The 23,051-nt window shown below is 41.1% G+C and overlaps 1 protein-coding gene across 1 annotated transcript; it reads left to right on the top strand.

Annotated features, from left to right (window-relative positions):
- Window positions 1-167: 167 nt before the first annotated feature.
- LOC142504035 (vitellogenin-A2-like) lies at window positions 168-19,490 on the top strand. The gene is made up of 35 exons (XM_075617144.1): window positions 168-246; window positions 630-650; window positions 755-906; window positions 1,883-2,134; window positions 2,339-2,500; window positions 2,591-2,739; window positions 3,455-3,605; window positions 4,327-4,484; window positions 4,899-5,064; window positions 6,360-6,485; window positions 7,164-7,382; window positions 7,589-7,812; window positions 8,317-8,414; window positions 8,724-8,848; window positions 9,378-9,479; window positions 9,562-9,681; window positions 9,774-9,963; window positions 10,054-10,147; window positions 10,398-10,583; window positions 10,909-11,056; window positions 11,869-12,094; window positions 12,195-12,367; window positions 12,467-13,048; window positions 13,414-13,464; window positions 14,092-14,178; window positions 14,272-14,484; window positions 14,595-14,737; window positions 15,353-15,491; window positions 15,667-15,802; window positions 15,909-16,095; window positions 16,937-17,031; window positions 17,133-17,230; window positions 17,722-17,881; window positions 18,466-18,627; window positions 19,288-19,490. Exons 1-35 carry the CDS (start codon window positions 168-170, stop codon window positions 19,401-19,403), a joined length of 5,490 nt encoding a protein of 1,829 aa, XP_075473259.1. The 3' UTR covers window positions 19,404-19,490.
- Window positions 19,491-23,051: the final 3,561 nt, after the last annotated feature.

Raw genomic sequence — 23,051 nt, 5'->3', positions numbered from 1 at the left:
GCGAGGTTGAAAAAACGTGACCCAGAAATCCCTTGGGCAGATTTCTCAAATGTAAGCGTAATATGGTGAACGTGTAAGAGGTTTGTTTGAACGACCTGATAAAAAAATACAAAGTCGCCAAATGGGCTGATCCTAAAAGTCACGTGTCCCAGATCTCTGTGCTATAAATGCCGCAGTGGGTTCTTGGATCTCTATTCGCCATCACCATGAGGGGAATCATTCTGGGACTTCTGCTCACCCTTGTGGGTAAGTATTGCAGTATTTCTAACTTTTGTCTTTATCCAAATATGGGCTCTGCACATGGACTTATTGGGATATGTATCAAGGCAAAAGTGGGGCAATTCGGCACCATATCCATTAAAGAACAAAATCCCACTGAAATCAACATGATTTTTGCTACATTTGATGCAGTTTTATTTTGCCCCAGAATAGCCCAAATTTAGACTTCATGCATACCCCCATTGACACATTAGGGATATATAAAGACTGCAGCACGCCCCCACTGCAATATACGTGCATATTTTCAGGCTGAGAGATACTTTGTAGTATGACTAAGATATCATCGTTTTCAAACTGTCTCAGAGTTTTTCATTTCAGTAAATTTCTGCTGTTTCTCATTTCTCTTCCAGGCTCGGAAAAATCCCACATTGGTAGGTCTTGTATATTATTTATTGCTGTTGTTCTGTACCATGCTGCACATACATGTCATGTTCTGCGGGCTGCTCGTGTGAAACGCGTCTCATATGTATTGCAGAGCCTTTTTTCAGTGAGAGCAAGACGACTGTGTATAACTATGAGGCGGTTATTCGGAGTGGACTTCCCGAAAATGGCTTAGCCCAGGCCGGTATTAAACTGAACTGCAAGGTGGAGATCAGTGGCTTTGCACAGAAGTCTTACCTTCTCAAGGTAAAGGAAACCATTCTCCTATATAGGAAATAAGTTCTGAATATACATTGTTCTGTTTATGTAAGTAATCCTTTGTGGGCACATTTAGCAGGGTTTTACTAAACTCTCCCAGCTATAAAACTGGGGCAATCCTAGTGCAATCAGCACCATATTTATAAAGAAAAGTAATCTCGAAAGCTATTAGAGTTTTTCCTTGATAAATCTGCGGAGATTCTTTTGAACACAATTTTGCCCGAGTGTTGCTGCTGGAAGACTTTAGTAATTAACCCCCATAATGCCAAAGTGTTCATGTACAGAAGTACAAATGGAGGTTCAGTAAAGTGACAGTAATTATTATATCACTGTCTATTGAAACCCAGTACACCCCACTAAACCCCACTTAGTTCAAGTCCAATGCTCACTGCACACAACTGTATGATAACAATAGAGACTGTGCTGCCCTAACAGAACTATAGTAACACACTTACTGGAAACACTACATTTTAACATTCACTCATTCAAATAATCATATTTGCTGCCAGAAAAGTCAGCAACACTTCTCAATGTATTACAGATCTCCTGGCAGGAATGGTAATGCTGCAGCTAGCTGCCCCTGACACGTTTCATGTCACTGATTTACAATTACTAATAGTATTTTAGCTAATAGAAATCTCCCTGATAACATTATAAAGGCAGTAAAAATAATACAGCTGTGATATAAATATTGTATTGCTCATTGTCTACGATCAATACAAATATTGATCCAAGCTACGTAATGTTTGGGAATTTGCACTGGGGTTTAAATTGTTAATTTATTTAAGCATTAATTGAAAAATGTTAATTTTTAAATTGTTAAATGTCTCCAACATAATAATTACACATTTTTGCAAGCTGGAAAAGTTTGAGGGTTCCTGAAAATGAGTACTTATGAATTCAGTGGAATTTGACTGCTCTTTCAGAGCTTTACAATATAAGTTTCTCTGCTCTTTTTTGTTAGATCCAATCTCCAGAATTTAAGGAGTACAATGGCGTGTGGCCCAAAGATCCCTTCACTCGATCCTCTAAGCTAACCCAGGTTATTGCAGAACAGCTCACAAAACCTATCAGGTTCGAATACAGCCATGGACGGGTTGGATCCATCTTCGCCTCAGAGGAAGTTTCAGACACTGTGGTCAATATTTACAGAGGAATCCTGACCATGATTCAAATGACAGCCAAGACGTCACAAAATGCGTATGACTTGCAAGAGGTTAGTTTGACCTTTTAAACACTTTATTTGGTAAAGGTACATTATTCATCATGTGATGCCTGTGCTGCTGGAAGCCTTTTTGTTGACTCCTCTAACAGTAAATGTGACACATCATAATTACACTCATTGGTTTCGTTTATTGTTTTTATGTACAGCCTCCATTATTCTGCCTGCCTTACTAACGGCAATTTGTTTGTGCTACAGACTGGAGTTGGTGGAGTCTGCCACACAAGATATGTGATCCAGGAAGATAAAAGAGATGACCGAATCACTATTATCAAATCCAGAGACCTTAATAACTGCGAAGATAAAGTAGCTAAGAATATCGGCATGGCTTACTTGGAAACTTGTCCATCTTGTCAACAGGTACACACTTTGTTTTACAGAGCTTTGTTAGATGCAAAATAAGTCTTAAATTCCCCTTTACAATTAACATTTCTTTCTTTTTGCATTCAGATGGGGAAGAACTTACGTGGAATGGCTACATATACATACAAGATGAAGAGCAAGAGTCAGGGTGCACTCATCATGGAAGTTACAGCCCGGGAGGTGTATCAATTCTCTCCATTCTTTGAACTTCAGGGCGCTGCTGTTATGGAAGCAAGGTGGGTGTCTCTAAGGCTGAGCGAAAGCCTCCAACCTCCCAGAAGGCTCTTTAACACTGAACATTAAGAGCGGGCTGCTTCTTAGGTTCATTTAACCAGTCTTTAACAATGAAATCATTTGAAGTCTGACTAAACTAAACTAAAGTACGTTTTCTTCCCACGGATGTCGCTCACACCTTGTGAACGTTGGCGCGGCTATCAGCATTTCAGTGTAATATTGCCTTCTTATTATTAGAACACTACACATAGATGGCAATGCATTTATAGCACAAGTTAGTCTCATCGCGAGAGAGCGCCAGAGTGACAGGAAATGCGTTTGTATTGCAAGTATTATAAGGTCCCTGATTCAATACGGTGAGAAGTGAGTAACACACAGTTAATGATGGAGTATCTTCCATTCACTTGAATTTTAAGTTAATGAATCGCTGAGTATTACTCTGATTTGTATTTGTGGAATAGGGGCCTAAGTAACTAGGGATTTATAATGAAGAGTCAGAATGTTAATGCCAGTCTCTTATTCTATATATATATATATATATATATATGTATATATATACAGTATATATATATATATTCGCAAAGTTATGCATACAGCATCATTCTGTGCCTTGTGCCTGCAGCATTGCCGGACATTTCTAAGTAATCCCCTTCCATGCATTAACGCCTTCAGATGTGAACATTTTATCCTATGCTATGTTCTCTTTCTATCGCTTAGACAACAACTTACCTGGTCAGGAACCAAAAACAACCAGTTGAACGCTCCTCAGACTCAGATGCAGAACCGCGGAGGCCTCCATTATCACTTTGCATCGGAGATGCTCCAGATGCCAATCAATTTAATAAGGACCAAGAGTCCCGAGGCACAGGTACATAATGCAGCTGGCATTTACTGAGTAGGAATACACTGGTACCACAGTCTTCTCAGGAACACAGACACAAAACATTATTGGAACAATGTAATGATTGCAGTGATTGCCCTCACGGCCTGTTTCCTATAGTCTCTAAGCGCCACAAAGTATCAATAGAAAAACTATTATAGGGAAGAAGAATCTCCTGATGGTTATCACTAAGTTATAAACCAAAGAAAAAACAATACACAGTAGCAGAATAATAACAGTCTCTATTGTTTTGGGTCAAGTGAGAATGAGTATTGAGAGACAGAAGTGAATGTGCAGTATGCAGTGCAGTACACAGTGCAGTATACAGTGCAGTACATAGTGCAGTACATAGTGCAGTACATAGTGCAGCATATAGTACAATACATAGTGCAGGATTTGGTGCAGTATATAGTGCAATACATAGTGCAGGATGTACAGTTGTGAAGTATAAAGTGCAGTATATAGTGCAGTACTGTACATAGTGCAGCACACCGTGCAGGATATAGTGCTGGATACAGTGCAGTATATAGTGCAGAATGTTCATTGTTATACTCCCATTAAGAGTTGATACTGTATTTACTGGGACTTATTGAATAAAATGCCACACCAAAATCTTTCTGCTTATGCTAAATGATACGTGTGAGTTTAATGCATATTTCCTACTGACGTGTACACGTGTTATTGTCTTTATATTTATTACCCGTTTTAGGTGGTAGAAACTCTGCAGCATTTGGTACAGAATAACCAGCAGCAAGTACATGCGGACGCTCCAGCCAAATTCCTGCAACTTACTCAGCTTCTGCGCACATTAGACTATGAGAACCTGCAGGCGGTTTGGAAGCAGTTTTCTGACCGACCTCAGCACAGGTAATAATTATTACTAATTAAAATCTACAATATGCTTTTCTATATTTTGTGGCATCTTTCATCTAAAGTCCTGGAGATTCTCTTCTTCTTCGTCTCACCCGCACCGAGACAGAGATGCTAAAAGCAATCATTATAATAAGTATATAGTGACTTTGAATACCTTTTCCATTTGTATTTGAAGTATTTATGGTTATACACTCCTCATGTTTTCAATCTCTTTGTTAAATTATTACATATCAACCACTTGTATACGTTGTCTGCACCCTTAAATTGGTTTATGGCGTCTGCATGAGCAGGGTTTGTAGAATTATAATAAATGCCCTAATAACGGTACCCTAAATATAACGTCTGCTCTTTCTGATGTAGCTCTGCAATAGATCATCTTTCATGATATTATCTCTTATGTTGATCCAGGCGCTGGCTACTGAATGCTATCCCTGTAATTGGAACATCTGAGGCCCTGAAGTTTATCAAGCAGAATCTTCACACCCAGGAATTTACCTCTCGAGAAGCGGCCATGGCTATTACTCTCGCACTGCAGTTTACTAGAGCCACTCAGCATACATTTCAAATCGCTTCCGTACGTTTCATCAGCTTTTAATGTCTTATACTCCATGTCTGAATGTTTCCCTGATTGCCGGTAGAGATTAGCAAAATGATCCAAAGTGCAGCCACAAAACGTTTAGCGTTTTCCCTCCATATTCGCTTCTCTGCGAAACGTTTCTCAAGGCTCAAAGGCCTAGTTATTTTGCACGATAAGTCTTACATGTTGCTATCTAATCTCTTGGGAACTCTGACTAGGCCGCACTTATTTTTGAGGCTGAAACTTTAGCACAGAACTAATTTCTGGCACAGAGGCGAGGTCATTTATACAACTGATACATTGAGACACAATAGGTTTTCTTAGGCTAAGGCCCCGCTCCCAGAGTCAGCGCGCCCGCACTGCAGACAGGCGGGGCGCTGACATACACAGACCGCGATATGCGGTCTGTAGGGAGCGGGAGCCGGAGCGGGAGGTGGGCGGGAGTGGGAGGCTTGAGCGGGAGGGGGGGCGTGGCTTGAGCGGGGGGACCCGCTACTCTCCCCCCCCTCCCTCCCTCCACCGGCTCGGGCTGGAGCTGCTGATGGAAGCAACACACACACACAGGCACTCTCTCTCACACACACACACTCTCACACACACACACGCACGCACGCAGGCACTGATACACACACGCAGGCACTCTCTCACACACACACGCACGCAGGCACTCATACACATACACACACACACACACACACACAGACATAGGCAGGCACTTACGCACTCAGGCACACACATACACAAACACAGATAGGCACTCAGACACACACATACACACACACAGACAGGCACTCACGCTGCTTTCCCTCCACACTCCTCCCTGCTCCCGAAGCCTCCCCTCCTCCCGAAGCCTCCCCTCCTCATTGGCTCACAGCCACACCACGTGACGCGTCAACGCTAGGGATCACAATTCTCACAATTCTCTTGAATCCCCTAGCGGCTGACGCGTCACAGCGTGTAGTGAGCTGTGCAGCCAGGGGGGACCGGGACTGGCTCGGGAGGATTCCCCTGCTGGTGGGGAAAGCCCGTGCAGCCGCCCGCGCCGCCGGTAGCAGCGGGTCCCAGCCCTTATCCTTGTGAAGCCACAAATAATGATACAAATCATGTATAAAGATAACTAATGTATACTGTAACTATTAATAATAATAATGAAAACTCTTGAAATAATGAATTGAGACATAACAAACATGCTGCTTGATACGTCCCAATCCCAGATCTGCCTGAGATTTGAATGGAAGATCCCACATTTGCAGGGCAGATCTCACTAAGTTATCGCTCCTATTCTTTTGTAGGATTTAATAACAGATCCAAAAATACAGAAATCTCCTTTGCTGTACAAAGCTTCAGTCCTTTCATATGGGTCCATGGTGAACAAATACTGTGCATCTTCATCTAGATGTCCAGAGTCCGCTTTGGAGGTAAGTGTATTCTCTCTATATAGAAATATCGGGGTCTATATATAAAGGCAAAACGTGTGCATCTGTAGGGTAGAAAATGCATTACTGAACATATATTTTGACAAATGTATTTTGTTTTCAATGGAATTGATTTATTTGACACATATTTGCCAATTAACTCCAGGTCTACAAAGGAGTAGTAATGCAGAGTATTCTTCATTCAGATCTTATTCTACTAAACCAAACTTGCTAACAGATCAGCAAAAGCCAGATGAATAATTGTGACACTGGATACATTTGGTGTAGTTTATTTAGCCCAGAATTGCCCCAAGGAACATGGTATCCAACGTGAACATTATTTTCAGGGAGATCCGGTAGGAAAATGTGTGAGATCTCTGCATCTTCCATTGTCTTGCACTGGGCTGAAGGATCTGTGTTCAGGGAGAAAGTAGAATAATGATATATTCTTTAGTGCATTATGGAGACGTCTCCCCATAAATAGGGAGCGATGGTCAGTATGCCATGGAAATGGTGAAACAAAGCCGCCATAAGCTTTGCTTTAATAATGTTTTCATACAATATGTGGGTAATGGGTCAATTTTACAAATCCCATTTGTTGCGGGAGGGATCTGGGGTTCCCCGTTTGCTCTGTAGGATGATGTTGCCATGATTATTACAGTGCTACATGTTCTGTTTTAGCCTCTTCATAATTTAGCTGCTGAAGCTGCCAACAAGGCCCATGAGGAGGATATCTCTCTAGCACTGAAGGCTCTGGGGAATGCCGGGCAGCCTGCAAGTATCAAGCGTATCCAGAAATTCCTGCCAGGGTTTTCCTCCAGCGCCTCCCAACTCCCGGTCAGAATTCAGACTGATGCTGTGATGGCCCTCAGGAATATCGCCAAGGAAGACCCACGCAAAGTAAGTCAGACACTAACACTGACTGTTTGTTTCCATTAATAAAGTTTTATTTGTTCAGGCACACATACCATGTGCATCTCAATGTGCAAGATCGTTAATTATGACTATAACTGGCTAGGCCTGAAACTACATCTCATTCACAGGAATGGCTATTTATTTATATGTTATCAGGTTAAGTTTGTGAAATACTGTTTTCTTGCTTTCAGGTGCAGGACATCCTGCTGCAGGTCTACATGGACCGCAATGTCCGCACTGAGGTTCGAATAATAGCATGTGTGGCTTTGTTTGAGACCAAACCAGGTATGGCATTGGTAACAACCATTGCTAATGTGGCACTAAAGGAGAGCAAAGTGAACTTACAGCTTGCAAGCTTCACATACTCCCACATGAAGTCCTTATCCAGAAGCAGAGTGCCTCAGCTCGAGCAGCTGTAAGTATGCAACACAGAGAGCTTCTACTCCCAAACAAATCTTCCTAGTCTGGTTCATCATTGTGTTTGCCTAGTATTTCCTTTATTATACTACATACAGTACCATTTCTATACAGCAAAGTAATAATTCCAGTAACCCCTTTGCTATCAGAGCAACTTGCAACTAATCGTATTAGCGTTGCAATTCATAGCTGGCGCCTCTAGCAGGAAGAGGGTAAGAAAGCTAAGATACACGTAACATGGTTTTCTGCATGCGCAGATCACATTTAAACTCAGTATGATGTTGTCACAATTGGAACAGGCTGTGTGGTAAGTGTATAACTCCTGGGATGTTTTGCGTCTCGGTTGCGCACATGTTGAACAATAATTTGTATTGTAAGTGACTTCGGCCTAACAGCACAAACACAAAGTGTCACAGTCCCGCGAGGCTCGGTCATTAACAGGGTTCATTATTCTTCATCATTATTAGTCATACATTAATTATAATATCCTCCTCACTCCTAGGGCTGCTGCATGCAACGTCGCTCTTAAGATTTTGAATCCAGCCCTTGACAGACTGGGATACCGGTACAGCAAAGCTATCCGTCTAGATACTTTCAAATGTAAGTGGTACAAGCGTGGCCAGTTAGACTTCCAGTTTCAAACCCTTCATTCCCATCACCAGGCGCTGGTGCAGGGATTGTTTCTTCCACTTCAAAGATCACCGTCTTTAACTCTAAGCCATTCCTTCCCTAAACGGTAAAGAGATGCAGCACATTGCTGGGCCCATTCTGTAGCCGTCGTGTGTAAGTGCTATTTGCTATTACAAAACTGTGCTCCATTCTTGAAGCCCCCTTGTTTTTCGAATCACTGCCTATAACTGAATATGCAGCAGCTGAGAAGACAGAACATTTCTTGTTTTGCCTCCATAGATTCTTTAATGTCTGGCGCTGCCGCAAAAGTCTTCATTGTGAACAGTGCAAACACCTTGTTCCCAGTGTTCATACTCACTAAACTCCGTGCATACGTGGGCGGTGTACAAACTGACATCGTAGAGGTAAATATTTGGGCACAATTATTGGACACGGTGCTTTTTAAAATGTGGCAGCACAATTGCTGAATAGTTACAATTAAAGAGAATAATGAAGGTAGTTAGCTGGATATTTTGCCTGTATAAATAAAATGCAGTTATTTTCCATGCACTGCTTGGTTCTGGCCTCTTATTTAAATACACAGTAGGAGAGATTTATACAGATTTTCACATTATATCCAAGAACAAAAATTGAGAGGAAGGTATAGCTAATGGAGGGAGAGTTAGCGAGTGTTTTTAAATTGCAGGTGACTTTTGTTTTCTTTACAAGAATGAAGGAGTTGTTGATGAAAGGATGCTCATTCTGCATTCAGTCATTATTAGCACAATATCACAGAAGTTTGCCCCAGAAAGCCCAGTTAAATGGAAGAAACAATATGACATAGGCTTTAGTAAATGAACCGCTTTAATCTTTGATTATAGTATAGATCAACCCTCACATTAAATTATACTCCATGTTCTAAATGTGTAATGGTATTTTTGTGTCTTCTTAAAGTTTGGCATTAGAGCAGAAGGATTAGAGCAAGCTCTCAGAAAGCAAAACATCCCATTTGCGCAGTACCCAATGCGCAAGAAAATCGCTCAAATGATGAAAACGGTAAGAGTTACCTTTTCTTCTTTTTCACCCACAATATGTTTACCTGTAATGGTGTTAGTGACCCATTTCTTTTCCTCTGCAGTTACTGGAGTGGAAGGGGCTGCCTTCCCAAGTTCCTGTTTTATCCGTCTACTTCAAGATACTCGGCCAGGAAATGGACTTTAGGGAAATCGACAGAGAAGTTATTCAGAGTGCAGTACGGGTCAGTCAAATCTACCATATACTTTACCTTTTGTATGTTGTCAGCAGTGTCTTTCTTTGTCTTAAGATCCTGTATATCATTGTATTTTACAGGCACTGAATGAACCCGCAGACAGACACACAATGGTAAAGAGTGTGGTGAGCAAACTTCTCAATGGACTTGTAGGACAATGGGTCCAGCCACTGCTGGCTGCAGAAGTTCGACACATTGTTCCCACCACTGTTGGTTTTCCACTGGAGTTCAGTTTATACTCTGCTGCTGTTGCCAATGTTGCCATCAATAGTACGTTACCATTTATGTGATATTTATTTAGATAATTGTTGTTTGCTGTATATACAAGTTTGCCTGATTTCATCTATTCTGTATTTACAGGTGATGTAAAGGTTACTCCTCCTCCATCTTCAGATTTTAGTGTCGCACAACTGCTGGAATCTAATATGCAGCTTCATGCAGATGTGTCCCCGAGGTAACGAAATTCCTAGTTATTGTATCTAACTGAGCTTGTGGTTAAGAAGCCAAGATCTGAATATCGGAGTTTCACGCATGCTTCTTATACATTTGGTCCAATGACCTTACTTTCCTGGCACTAAAGTAACAAACTATATACTGTATGCAGTGAGAAGAGGCCGTACTAGCTAGTAAATGATAATGTATGTACAGTGTGTCCTCCCATGTGTATCTGCACTAATCTTTCTGTTTTACCTTTTTGTTTACAGTGTATCAATACACACAATGGCTACAATGGGGATTAACACCCACCTGATTCAGAGTGGAATTGAATTTCACGCTAAAGTGCGCACAAACTTGGCAGCAAAATTCACTGCTCATCTGAATATTAAAGAGAAAAATTTTAAAATAGAGACATCCCCGTGCCAGCAAGAAAATGATCTTCTCGTCATCAGGTATTTTTACTAATCTCTACCCTATCTATGTCAGCTAAGACCCCTCAAGCCAGGGGGTTAATATGCATCTACATGTAACGGCCAAGGGGATGTGACTTTTATTGTTACTGTAATTATAATAACCACAATAATAATTGTTTAGTGTGGATTTATTGTATGTCAAAGGTCGTGTAAGAGATTGAAGCGCTCCATCCCTTAACTCTGATTGTTACTTATATAAAGTGCTGTTAGTCAAAGCCAGAACACATCTTATCAATCATTCCATTTTGTTTCATTCGTTTAATATCCCTAATATGGGAATACAAACATCTACCTCATTCTACAGCACGCAGGTGTTTGCTGTTACAAGAAATGTGGAAGAGTTGGATGCAGCGAAGAAGACTCCGATCTTGCCCAGAGGAAGCGTTCCAAACATTGAGAAGAAACACTTTGAGACAACAGGAAGGACTTCAGCAGAAGCAGCCAGCATGATGGTAACCAATGAGGAAATGGGTAGAGCTAGGATAGAAATATATTTATGTTTGTTTTCATGCTCTCACAACAGAAGGGATCCCTCTATTAAATCAACATGCAAGCTTAGATAAATGCCACTATTAATTCTCCTAGACAACATCATTCATAATAAATGATTGTTACATAGCACTGAGAAAGTATCGAGATTTGTACATAGCAGAATTTACAATGAGCCATAGGATGTAATTTTCAGTATTGTAGAGACAGGGACATTACGTGACTTGCTCATGGACACAAAGAGTTGCCAGCTCGCCTCAAATTAGGCATTACATGTTTCTCTGGGCTTATCAAATGGACTGCTGAGTTTTTCAGAATGAGTTTTTTCTGAGATGCGGCACCGATAACGTGTTGTATAACATTGTCTTCTCCACAACAGTTACGTCTATTACAGGTACACCTATGTATGACCATGTACCATATAGTCTATATCATACAAAAATACAAATAATGTCATGTCTTATAGCAGCAAACAGAATAGATTTCTTTGAATTGTAGATGCATTCAAAATAAAAAAAAGTTTAATTAAACTACCAATAAATCATTGTCAAAATGCCCCAACATTTAGTTTGTAAATTGCATTAGCTCTGGCTTTAATCTATACATTTTGAATTTGCACAAATTATACTGTAAAGAACAGATGTAACAAAAATTATTGTGCATCATAACGGAATATTCTGCATTTTCAGTGGGTAAAATAATCGTGTTACATCTGTAAGTTGCTTTCACTCTACAATAATGACTGAGCTGTTTTTCTCTTTCTGTTTTACTGTAGGATGTGTCTTCAGAAATGATGTCCAAGAAATATGCCTACTCTGCAGAAGTAACAGATCATCATTCTGCATCTAGCAGTCCTCAGTCTTATCATTATTGTGTTAAATCTTCTAACTTTGGTTTCCAAGTTTGTTTTGAAAGAAAATCCCAAAGTGCTGCATTCCTCAAACATTCCTATTTCTATCGAGCAGTAGGAGAACATGAGGCCAAGATAGTTATAAAACCAGGTACAGTAGCTCTCAATAGTCATGTTACTGTATGTCTAGTAGTCTGTTGTATAAATGTGTAGGAATGCATGTTTGACCCCTTGTGTACGTATGTTAATAGCTCACACCGATGCAGCAATTGAAAAACTGCAGCTGGAAATAACAACTGGACCTAAAGCAGCTTCAAAAATAATTGCCCTGGTAAAGGTGGAGGAAACCGAAGGTGAACACCTTGAGGACTCTGTGGTTCAAATGAGACTGAAAAAGATTCTTGGCATTGATGATGAAATAATGGTAAGTGTTTCTGAAAGAGCAGTATAGTTCATATGCTTACCAATAAATGTCATTAGAGGACAAGACTTTGATATTTTACTTTTCCTGTGTCTACTACAGGTCAGAAATAGCAGCCTACGCCAGAAACAAACTAAGAAGCCAAAATACAAACCCCAATACAAACATGGGGATGGTCCAGTTGCAGAAGTTGTAGAGGCCAAGAAGGCCCGATACTCATCTAGCTCTTCTTCATCGAGATCCTCATCATCATCTTCCCCATCATCTTCTTCATCCTCTTCAAGACAGAAATCTAGAAACAGAAGACCTTATGACCCAAAGCAGGAAAGATTAAGCGGCAGCCAACAGCGAAACAGAGATCCCCAGGACCAGGAGAACAAGAAGCACCGGCATCAAAGCAGTAGCAGCAGTAGTAGTAGTAGAAGCAGCAGTAGTAGTAGTAGTAGTAGTAGTAGTAGTAACCACAGTCCACAAAGAAACAATAGACACAGAGATGACAGAATCATCAGTAGCAGCAACAGAAGGAGTGGTAAAATCAGCAACAGAGATCCTGAGAATGAACATCAAAGAAACAAACATGAATATCAGCCTGAGCAGAAACATGGCAAACAGTGGAGCATCAGCAGTGCGGACAGCAGCAGCAGCAGCAGCAGCAGCAGCAGTGACCAGTCTGTCAGGAACAGGGTAAATAAACCTATACTATCCCGCCTATGGGACAACTACATTATACACCTCCAAAGGATTTACACTGTACATTTGTATCCAGCCCACAAAGGAATCCTTCTTATGTGACACATATTCTCTGACAGAGACTCTGACTCATTCAATACATTTCATTATCACACATTGTATTTCATTTGTTGTGAACATTTAGAGTTTAGCTGCTTCTTGCGGTCTGTGGAATATTCATAAAGAATTAAAATTAAAAAGTGCAACTGGGTAATTAGCAGTATATTCATTGCAATTTTTATAAAGGTCTTATATGCAGAATATATGTCATTTGCTTCACTGGTGCTGTACATATCTATACTGTCTTTCTTTACACACAGAAAGAAAGACATTTCTATGAACTCCGCTTCAGTCCCGCAAACAGAGAAAGAGTGAGTTTTTAAGACGTTGTTTTTGGTCAGGATGACTAGTTTGTGTGTACATTCACAACATACACACAGGGGGGTTATTCATTAGAGTGCAATAGTGACAATCTGGCACTACCACACAAACTCCCATTCCAGGCACCCGGAGTTTCTGTGTACTGCCCGATTGAGAGTATCGCATTTTAGTGAATAACCCCCACAGTGCATAAAATCTATATAGTATAAACATAAATGTAACGTAAACTTAAATGTAACGGTCCTATTTAATTAAACCTTCCCCTTGTTTTCGCGTATTCTCTGGAGAAGAGCATTTTATAATCTCTTCTGTATTACTTACATGTCAAGAATTAAAAGAAATAAATGTATTTAAGAAATAGATGGTTGTTATATTCCCCATGGGAAATAATCATGTGGTTTTCTATTAAATCAATGGGTATAGTATGGGAGATGCCAAAATCCCTGATCAAAGTGCAAACATAATGCACAGTATTTCTTAGAGTTCTTTGCTTTTATGAGTCTTCCTCAAAAACATTTGGAGGGGTTTCTCCTTTAGAAGGTCTATGTTAGACCCGCACTGAGTAAGTAATACCGTAATCACAGCGCCTTAAACAATATTATTGGTATTCTTTCCAGTCTACCAAGAAGCGAGCTTCAAGGGTGTATGCTTCCTCCCAAGAGAGCTCGTCCAGCAGTAGCAGTGAATCTGCTTTCAGACACCGGGTGAGTGTCATTACCCCAGGCATTAAACCAGGTATGTCTCATTAATCGGAGGTGGTCCTTGTAAAACACAGTTCTTCTCTTCCTTTCGTTTAGGCAAAATTTATGGGTGACAATAAGCCCCCAATGCTGGTTGTTACTGCTCAGGCCGTAAGAAGTGACAACAAGAAGCAAGGATACCAGATGATCATGTATGCAGACTCTCACACCTCTAAGCCTCAGGTCCAGGTATATGTGGTGGACATCACAAGAACAAGCAGATGGAGAGTTTGTGCTGACGCTGTTGTTTCTAGTCCACATGAAGCTCAGGTAAAATCCCAAACCTGTGCAATGAGCATTACCTGTTCCCTGTTACAAATAATTCATTATTGTTTGCATTAGGCGCAATGTAACCTTTCCTCATCTTTTGACTGATATAGGCAAGCATCAAATGGGGTCAGAATTGCCAACAGTACAAGATAGCTGTGAGGGCGCAAACTGGTCACTTCGGTAATCAGCCCGCAGTGAGGTTGTCTGTAGATTGGCCTAAAATTCCATCAAAACTGAAGTCGGCTGGCAGACTGTAAGTATTCTTCAGGTTGTGATGTTAATATATTTCATTTCATAATATTTAATTGATCCCAATTCTGAGTTTAATTCGGACAAGATTCTTCCTATATTGTGGCAAACTTCTCCTATTCCCCTCTCATGTCATCATCATCATCACCTCAATGGAACCAACCCCCTATTTTCAATATTTTCCTCCATGACATTTCCAATGTGTTCAAAAATGTATACAGGCATACCCCGGTTTAAGGACACTCACTTTGAGTACACTCGCGAGTAAGGACATATTGCCAATAGGCAAATGGCAGCTCCCGCATGCACCTGTCAGCACGTTCGGAACAGCAATACCGGCTCCCTACCTGTACCGTGCCTGTTACAAATGCGTTATTTACATCAGTTATGCACGTATATGACGATTGCAGTACAGTACAAGCATCGATAAGTGGGAAAAAGGTAGTGCTTTACTTTAAGTACATTTTCGCTTTACATACATGCTCCGGTCCCATTGCGTACGTTAATGCGGGGTATGCCTGTATATCTGTTAATTTAAATGACTAAAAGCTGTATACTTTTGGTTGCAATGCCACAGTATTCCGTTATTGAAGGTTCGCTTATTGCATCTTGTTTTCAGGGTCTCTCAGTTTGTCCCGGGAGCTGCATATTTGTTAGGATTCTCTGAACATCTCAAGAAGAATCCGTCACATCAGGCAAAGATTATTCTGTCTCTAAGTTCTCCCAGAATCATTGATGCAGTTTTCAAACTACCATCGGTAAGTGCATTTTCTTACGTATCTAAAGATGATCTATATTTACGCACAGTATGAAATGTAATGGAAACATTAAATAATTGCATGGTATTTTTTTATCATTCATCACAATATATTTGTTGTATCACAATGCAATTTTTTTGACTGCATATTTACTAACAAACTGTTGCTATTGCAGCTTACATTGTATTACAGAGCGTTGCGAATCCCAATAGCAATCCCAGCTTGGCAACGCACACCAGATGCAGTCTTGCAAGCACCGACATGGAATGTCTTCTCTGAAGCACCCACAGTGCTCAGGAAAAGCTTCCAAGGTTAGATAAGAGGTTTCAGATCTTCTGCTTCTCAAAAAACATAACTACAGTGTTACTTATTACAATTCCATTATTTTACATGTATATTATGTTTGTTTCTTGCCAGGTGAATGCACAGTTTCCCAAAATCAAATTACAACCTTCAATGGAGTAGAATTTTCTTACATTATACCTAAAAACTGCTACCATATCATAGCCCAGGACTGCAGCTCTGAGTTGAAATTTCTGGTCATGATGAGGAACTCTGAGAAATTTCCTAATCATAAGGAAATTAATGTGAAACTTGGCAGTTAGTAAGTATTGTAACTCAGAATGATTCATGTACATCACACAGATACTATACATTAAGTATTACATAAAGATATGTCGCTTGTAAAAGGCTCAGTGCCTTGTACTCAAGGATTCTGGGAAGTTTTAACTGACCACCAGCTGAAATGTTTCATAACCATTACCAAGACTGTGGTAGAGTATTTTAACACTCGTATTGCAAAAAGAACTAATAAACACTATTATTGTTGAACACGAGCTTCAAAGTTATCACCGGTCCTCTTCTTTGGATAATGAAAAATAAAATTGTTCGGAAATTTGCCTTCCAAACCAGTGGGCTGCCATGGGTTTTCAGAACTGGAAAATGGCTGTTTGTCTAAAATGAAATAGTTTTCTATACAAGCTGATATGCCAGGTGATTTACTGACATGCACAAGATACGAGTCTTTCTCGGGAATACTCCCACAGAAAAATGTCTAAGCAATATGGCAAACGTCTATTCAAAAAGGCCGTGTTTTCCTCTGAATTCTGCACTCATATTTGGCTCTTTCACTCATGTAAAGGTGATTACTTTCTTCACCCCTGATTTCCTGCAGTGCAAAGCTCTAGCAATCATATTAGTCTGAGAATTGCAGATTCTTTGTAGGTTGAATTTCCAACACGGGGTGAATGCATCAGCAAAGATGTAATCGTTTGTACAGAGCTTTCCAAACGTTACAGACTCCTCCATGTGTACTGTTCAGACCTGTTAGGTTGTTTTTTTAGTTTCTGTACACACTACATTAATTAAGAAGTGTCCTTTTGGTTAATAAAATCTGATTCTATGACTACTAAATACTAATGTATGTTTTATTTGTTCTACTTCAGTGATATTGACATGTATTACGCAGCTGGATCTCTTAAACTAAAGGTCAATGGTGATGAAATAGCAAAGGAAAATCTTCCATATACATCACATTCAGGTAAAGAACAAGTGGCATTCGGAGTCCAAAGGGTTAACACGAGGGGTAAAAGTAATGTATCAAAATTGCATGAAGAAAATGTATATTTCATTTGTTTGCAGGTTCAGCGATCAAGATTCGTAGAGTGGAGAATGGCTTATCCTTATCAGCATCAGACGATGGCATTGAGACACTTACCTATGATGGAACCATTTTGAAGGTATTTGTAATGAAATAATAAAGCCAAATATTGACTAAATGGTAAAAAACTAGAGTGCAACTTAAGGCCATTAAACCGCTAGGACTTAGCACAGTTCTCTGAAGTGTGGACCTACGGTTCCTAGATTAGGACCCATATTTACAACACAATGCTACTCCATATGTCACCTTCCAGTGCTGGGAGACCCCTTACAGCCCATAAGGGTTAATGCTGGGAGACCCCTTACAGCCCATAAGGGTTAATGCTGGGAGACCCCTTACAGCCCATAAGGGTTAATGCTGGGAGACCCCTTACAGCCCATACGGGTTAATGCTGGGAGATGCCTTATGATGTAGCACTGCTTAGTAACCAGGCCCCTAGCCCATGTTCTCCCACAGCCGGTGATGTTTGTTGCATAAACTCTTGGACAAGCTACAGGAAAGGGCCGCACAAACCAGAACACAAGACATTTTCCCTTGCAATGTAGCGACGCTTTTCCTGTCCTTATACAGCTGAGAACAGCATTTTGGATGAAAGGAAAGACCTGCGGTGTGTGTGGTCGCAATAACGATGAGAGAGAACAGGAGTACAAGACGCCAGATGGTTATGTGGCCAAAGATGAAATGAGCTTTGTTCATTCTTGGCTTCTCCCGGAAGAGTCATGCTCCGGAGGTATTTAATATAGAGCTTGTATACTTTATATAAAGAAATAAATCCCCCATAACTTCTCATCGATATAATTATATTATTATATTATAGATGTATGGTGCTAAAGAATCAACTATTATTACATGAATCCATTATTGCAATGTGATATAAACACTAATAAAGAACCTTGTTATCACAGTATTGCCTTTCCTCATTATCCAAGTCAGAATTTTCTGTCGAAATGCAGAACTACAAGTTATTGTGATCAATAATACACTGGCAGTGGCTGAAAAGACGGACTGCTTGATCTATCTGTATTGTCTGGCTGCTATTTTATGTCTGAATTCCATGCTCTTAGAGATTTATTTCAGTCACTGCATTATAAAATCATAGTCTAAATACTAAATACTTTGAATAATAGTCTTTTGAATGAGTAACAAACAGCTCCAATCGGCATATTGTCCAATGTCCCGATATGAGATACAGGCAAGAAAAGTCCTGATATAAAATGATTATTCAGCCTATGCATGGGGACTCCAGCTCATTCCAATGATTTGGTTTTATTTGCTAATTGTACTATTTCATCAGTAGTGTCTATTTTTTCATAGGTTGCAAACTTCAGCGCACACTTGTGAAGCACAACAAACCTATTGAAAGTGAGGAAGGAGCCTCTAAATGCTTTTCTGTTCAGCCAGTTTTACGCTGTGTCAAAGGTTGTTCTCCAACTGAGACTGTCCCAGTGTCCACTGCTTTCCACTGCCTCCCGTCTGGTGAGTGTCACTGTGCAGTGTGTGAGATCCGGGCAGTATGGGCACACCTCTCATTACACAAAGTCCCAACAAACATTTCAACTAAACAGGATGGAAATGAAGATGTCATAAATATTGCTCATCGTTTTCTCCTGTATCTTTGGCCCCCTTTGTTATGATTTGAAGCCATTTCCCTGTGCTGGGGAAGATTTTAGTCCCATTAAGTTGAATAAAGCTGATCTCTTCTATAGCAGTGCGAGGAGGTTTTAGGGGACATTAAATAGGGGACTTAGGCCCATTCTTTCTTACAGATGCTCAGCCATAGGGCAGCTTTTAAACCTTCACATGAAGGGAATTACACTGTGTGCATACAGGCCAGAGAAGGAAAGAGGTGGTCCTCACAACTTGCTCCATTAGATTTTCACTGCTTCCAAATATTGGCCCATTTTGCATCGAAAAGCTCTTTAATAGCATTTGTACTTTGGTGTAAGACCCAGAGTCACTTGTCCATGATGTGAAAGAGACACTCTCAGTATCAGATTGTACGGCCTGCAGTGTACACCCGATGACAGGGGCAGGATGTTTTTTATATTGACCTCTCCCAACATGTATTTTCCTTTCCAATGAAGAGCACAAGTCTTTCTCCTAGTAACGATCTTCCTTCCTCACGTGTTCTTACAGACTCTACGATCGATCTGCCTGAGGAGCATATTAAGTTGGATAAGTCGGAAGATTTCTCAGACATGGTGGATGCCCACACAGCCTGCTCATGTGAAACCCTGCCATGTGAAACCTAAAGCAGTCACTTCTGTACATCCTTTTTCAGACAAAAACTTTAATTATCTGTGTATAGAGAATCTGTTAATCCATTATCTTTGATAGAGTATTAGCATATGTTGTAATGAATTTCATTCACAATAAAATTATGCATTTAAAAATAATTGTACAGCTTTCTTCATTTTGTTATTATTTCTGTGTATGTACAGTACATACATTATGTTCAAAGCACAAACAAATGTCATTTCCTAACACTGTTGATTCCAGTGGAAATATTCAGCCTGCTTAGGGTTGTCACATTTATGTTTTTCTAATACGGGACGCGGAAATCCAGTATGAAAGTGTGACTGATCATGATGCATTGCGTGTCCTGATCTGTGTGACTGAATTACTGTTTGGTTTCAAATGCTGATTGTATGAAATGTGGAGTTAGAACCAGATATATTTTAAAACCCTTATAACTGATTGGCTGGCTGAAAGGTTCCGTTTAAGGTTCCAGCAGCTCTGCGGGCGGTGATCCTTGTTGCAGGGACCTTAACCCTTGCCTTAGGGGCTTCAACCCTTGTACTCAACCCGGGGAGATTTTCACCATTGGCACTGCTCTTGTTTGTTCCCGTTATAACGGACTGCAGACGTCTGGGAGAACGCCAAGAAAGACACAGACAAGTCATTCTATCCAAGCGTTCTCAGTTTATTGCTATTCGAACTGCATTTTTATACACTAAAGGAAGCATTGTCCCTTCTAGACGCGTACACTGTTTGGTTGGAGGCGTTACACTGGCTTTTTGGAGGCGTTACAGACTTTTGGCAAAAGCGACCTGGGTTACAGAGCTGGTTTAAGCCAATCAGTGAAATACAACATCTGGTTGGTTATAGACCAACCCGAAAATAAAAGGTTTTAAAACAGAGTACAAATAAAACGGGAGCCAGTGCACTGTAAGTAAAAATAAAGTGCACTAAAGGAGGTGGTGTAATTGAAAAGAAACCAGATGGGGGGAAACCGGCTTAGGACCAGATATATTTTTAAGCCTTATATTGATTGGCTGGCAGGTAATACGTCATCTGGTTGGCCGAGAGACCAACCAGAAAAAAGGTAAGGCTCAAACTAAAATAAACATAGGCCAGAAACTAGTGCAACTGTAAAATAAGAAAAACAGTGCACCAAAGGAGGTGGTTAAGCTTAAAAGAAAAACAATGGGGAGATACCGTTCAGAGCACCCTGCTTAAGGCCCACTGGGAGGTAAATGCATGTACATGCCCAGTGGCCACAGCGTGGGTGTACTCTGCTTGGATACGGGAGTGCACCAGTACCCGGAATAAGGCCTGGCACGAAGGGATACCTCCCCAGCCAAACGCTGCTTCCTGGACTTATAGATAGCCAGTTTGGCTAATGCCAGGAGCAGTTTGATGAGGAGGTCCCTGGCCCTAGTGGAGTTAGAACCAGAAGGAGTTGGAACAAGGAAAGGGCGAAACAACATTTATAGAACTACAGTTAATTGTTAGCACGTGATACTTCATTGTGCAACAAAGAGCAGGATTGAGAAAGTCACTCAATGCACATCTTGCCACATGTATGTGCACTTGGAGCAGCTGTTCCAGGGAGCACACCGCTCTGAGTGGTGTGAGCGGGGGGTCTCTTTAGAGCCTCAGATATCTGATCTGAAGAGGAAACTTGCAATATTGAGGTACATTGACAATTTTGAAAAGAGTTTAGTGCTCACTGAGCAGGCCCGGGCAGGGACTAGTGGAGAAGAATGTGGAGCTGTGAGTGAGGATAAGGAAGAGGTAGGTAGCTGGGTAACAGTTAGAAAGGGAAGGATAAAAGTATTAATTTAAAAATAACTGTACAGCTTTCTTAATTTCGTTATTATTTCTGTGTATGTATGTAACTCTCCCTACCGGCTTACCTGGCTCTTAAGGAAGTCACATCAGATTAACTATACACACTGGCAGTGCTCACTCTCTCGGGCCTGTGCAGGGTGCTGGGCTCAGTCTCTCAGGCCTGTGCAGGGTGCTGAGTAGGTGCAGGCTGGGCTCAGTCTCTGAGGCCTGTGCTGGGTAGGTGCAGGCTGGGCTCAGTCTCTGAGGCCTGTGCAGGGTGCTGGGTAGGTGCAGGCTGGGCTCAGTCTCTGAGGCCTGTGCTGGGTAGGTGCAGGCTGGGCTCAGTCTCTGAGGCCTGTGCAAGGTGCTGGGTAGGTGCAGGCTGGGCTCAGTCTCTGAGGCCTGTGCTGGGTAGGTGCAGGCTGGGCTCAGTCTCTGAGGCCTGTGCAGGGTGCTGGGTAGGTGCAGGCTGGGCTCAGTCTCTGAGGCCTGTGCAGGGTGCTGGGTAGGTGCAGGCTGGGTTCATTCTCTGAGGCCTGTGCAGGGAGCTGGGTAGGTGCAGGCTGGACTCAGTCTCTCGGGCCTGTGCAGGGTGCTGGGTAGGTGCAGGCTGGGCTCAGTCTCTCAGGCCTGTGCAGGGTGCTGGGTAGGTGAAAGAAAAACTAATTTCCTTGCCTAGGCTTCAGAACCGAAAGGAACCTATCCTCTGCCAAGAAAGCTGAAGCTTGTGACTGGATACACCATCTGCACCGTTTGCAGCAGACTTCCCCGGGAAGCTTTCACGCCCTGCCACTGTTATCTTCGATCTTTGATGAACTTTCAGACCTGGTAGACGAACGAAATGAAACGTAATGCAAGCCAGGTTTCAAATCCTTTGTCTCAATTTATTACTCATAGGGTAATGACTTTTATACAGAAAAAAGAAGATATTGGTTAGAGGCGTAACATAGGCGTAACATAGGCGTAACATAGGCGTATCCTAGGTGTGTCTTGGGCGTAGCTTTGATTAAAGGCGTGATTTAGGGGCAGGACATATTAGTGGCATGATTTTTGGGACGTGTCTTTCCCAATACAAGCAATGTCTGAATACATAGCTTATTCATTGTCTGTTATCAAAAGAGACCTTGAGTCTTTAGCAACTAATTATACTATTTTGCTTCTTGCAGAGAACCATTCTATTATATTCTAACTGCAACAGCAGGAAATTGACAACACAAAAGTATCTTAGCAATATCCTGAGCAGGAAGAAAAGAAATGTAATTTAGCAGAAACTGAGTGCATTTAGGAATTATATTTCAGCAAAAGGCTGACTACAGAATCTTAACTAGTTATGACCAGGCAAAATGGAAGCTTAACACAAGTGTAGATTCTGGCCTGACCTACTGGTCCTAACAGTAGGTGCAGGCTGGGCTCAGTCTCTCAGGCCTGTGCAGGGTGCTGGATAGGTGTAGCCAGGGCAACTAACTAGAGGCTGTGTAAAAAGGGGATTACTTGTAACAACTATGTTGCAATATACACAGCTCTGGCTGCTTCAGAGCAGGGAAAAAACATGTACATTTAGATAGGGAGAGCTGGCAGCCTGAGAGCAGGAAAAATACAGAGAAATAAAAAATCCTGTTCCAGGACAGCAACAAAGTCAGGTTTACCTCTCACTGAGATAATCAGGAAAGTCTGTATATATTGCACTCGATTATGGTGTGAGCTAAATTGAGAGATTATAAAAATTAACTTTTAATACACAAGCTAAAATACAGTCAAATTAAAGAGCGTGAACTTGACAGTGAATATTTATATACAGTGACGAAAACTAAGATAAAATCTGTGCACATGAACCAAGGTATAAAATA

This window comes from Ascaphus truei, chromosome 10, assembly GCF_040206685.1.
Source record: "Ascaphus truei isolate aAscTru1 chromosome 10, aAscTru1.hap1, whole genome shotgun sequence".
In the NCBI taxonomy this organism is placed as follows: Eukaryota; Metazoa; Chordata; class Amphibia; order Anura; family Ascaphidae; genus Ascaphus; species Ascaphus truei.
The sequence above is the reverse complement of the archived record's forward strand: the minus strand, read 5'-3'. Positions and strand labels throughout refer to the sequence as shown.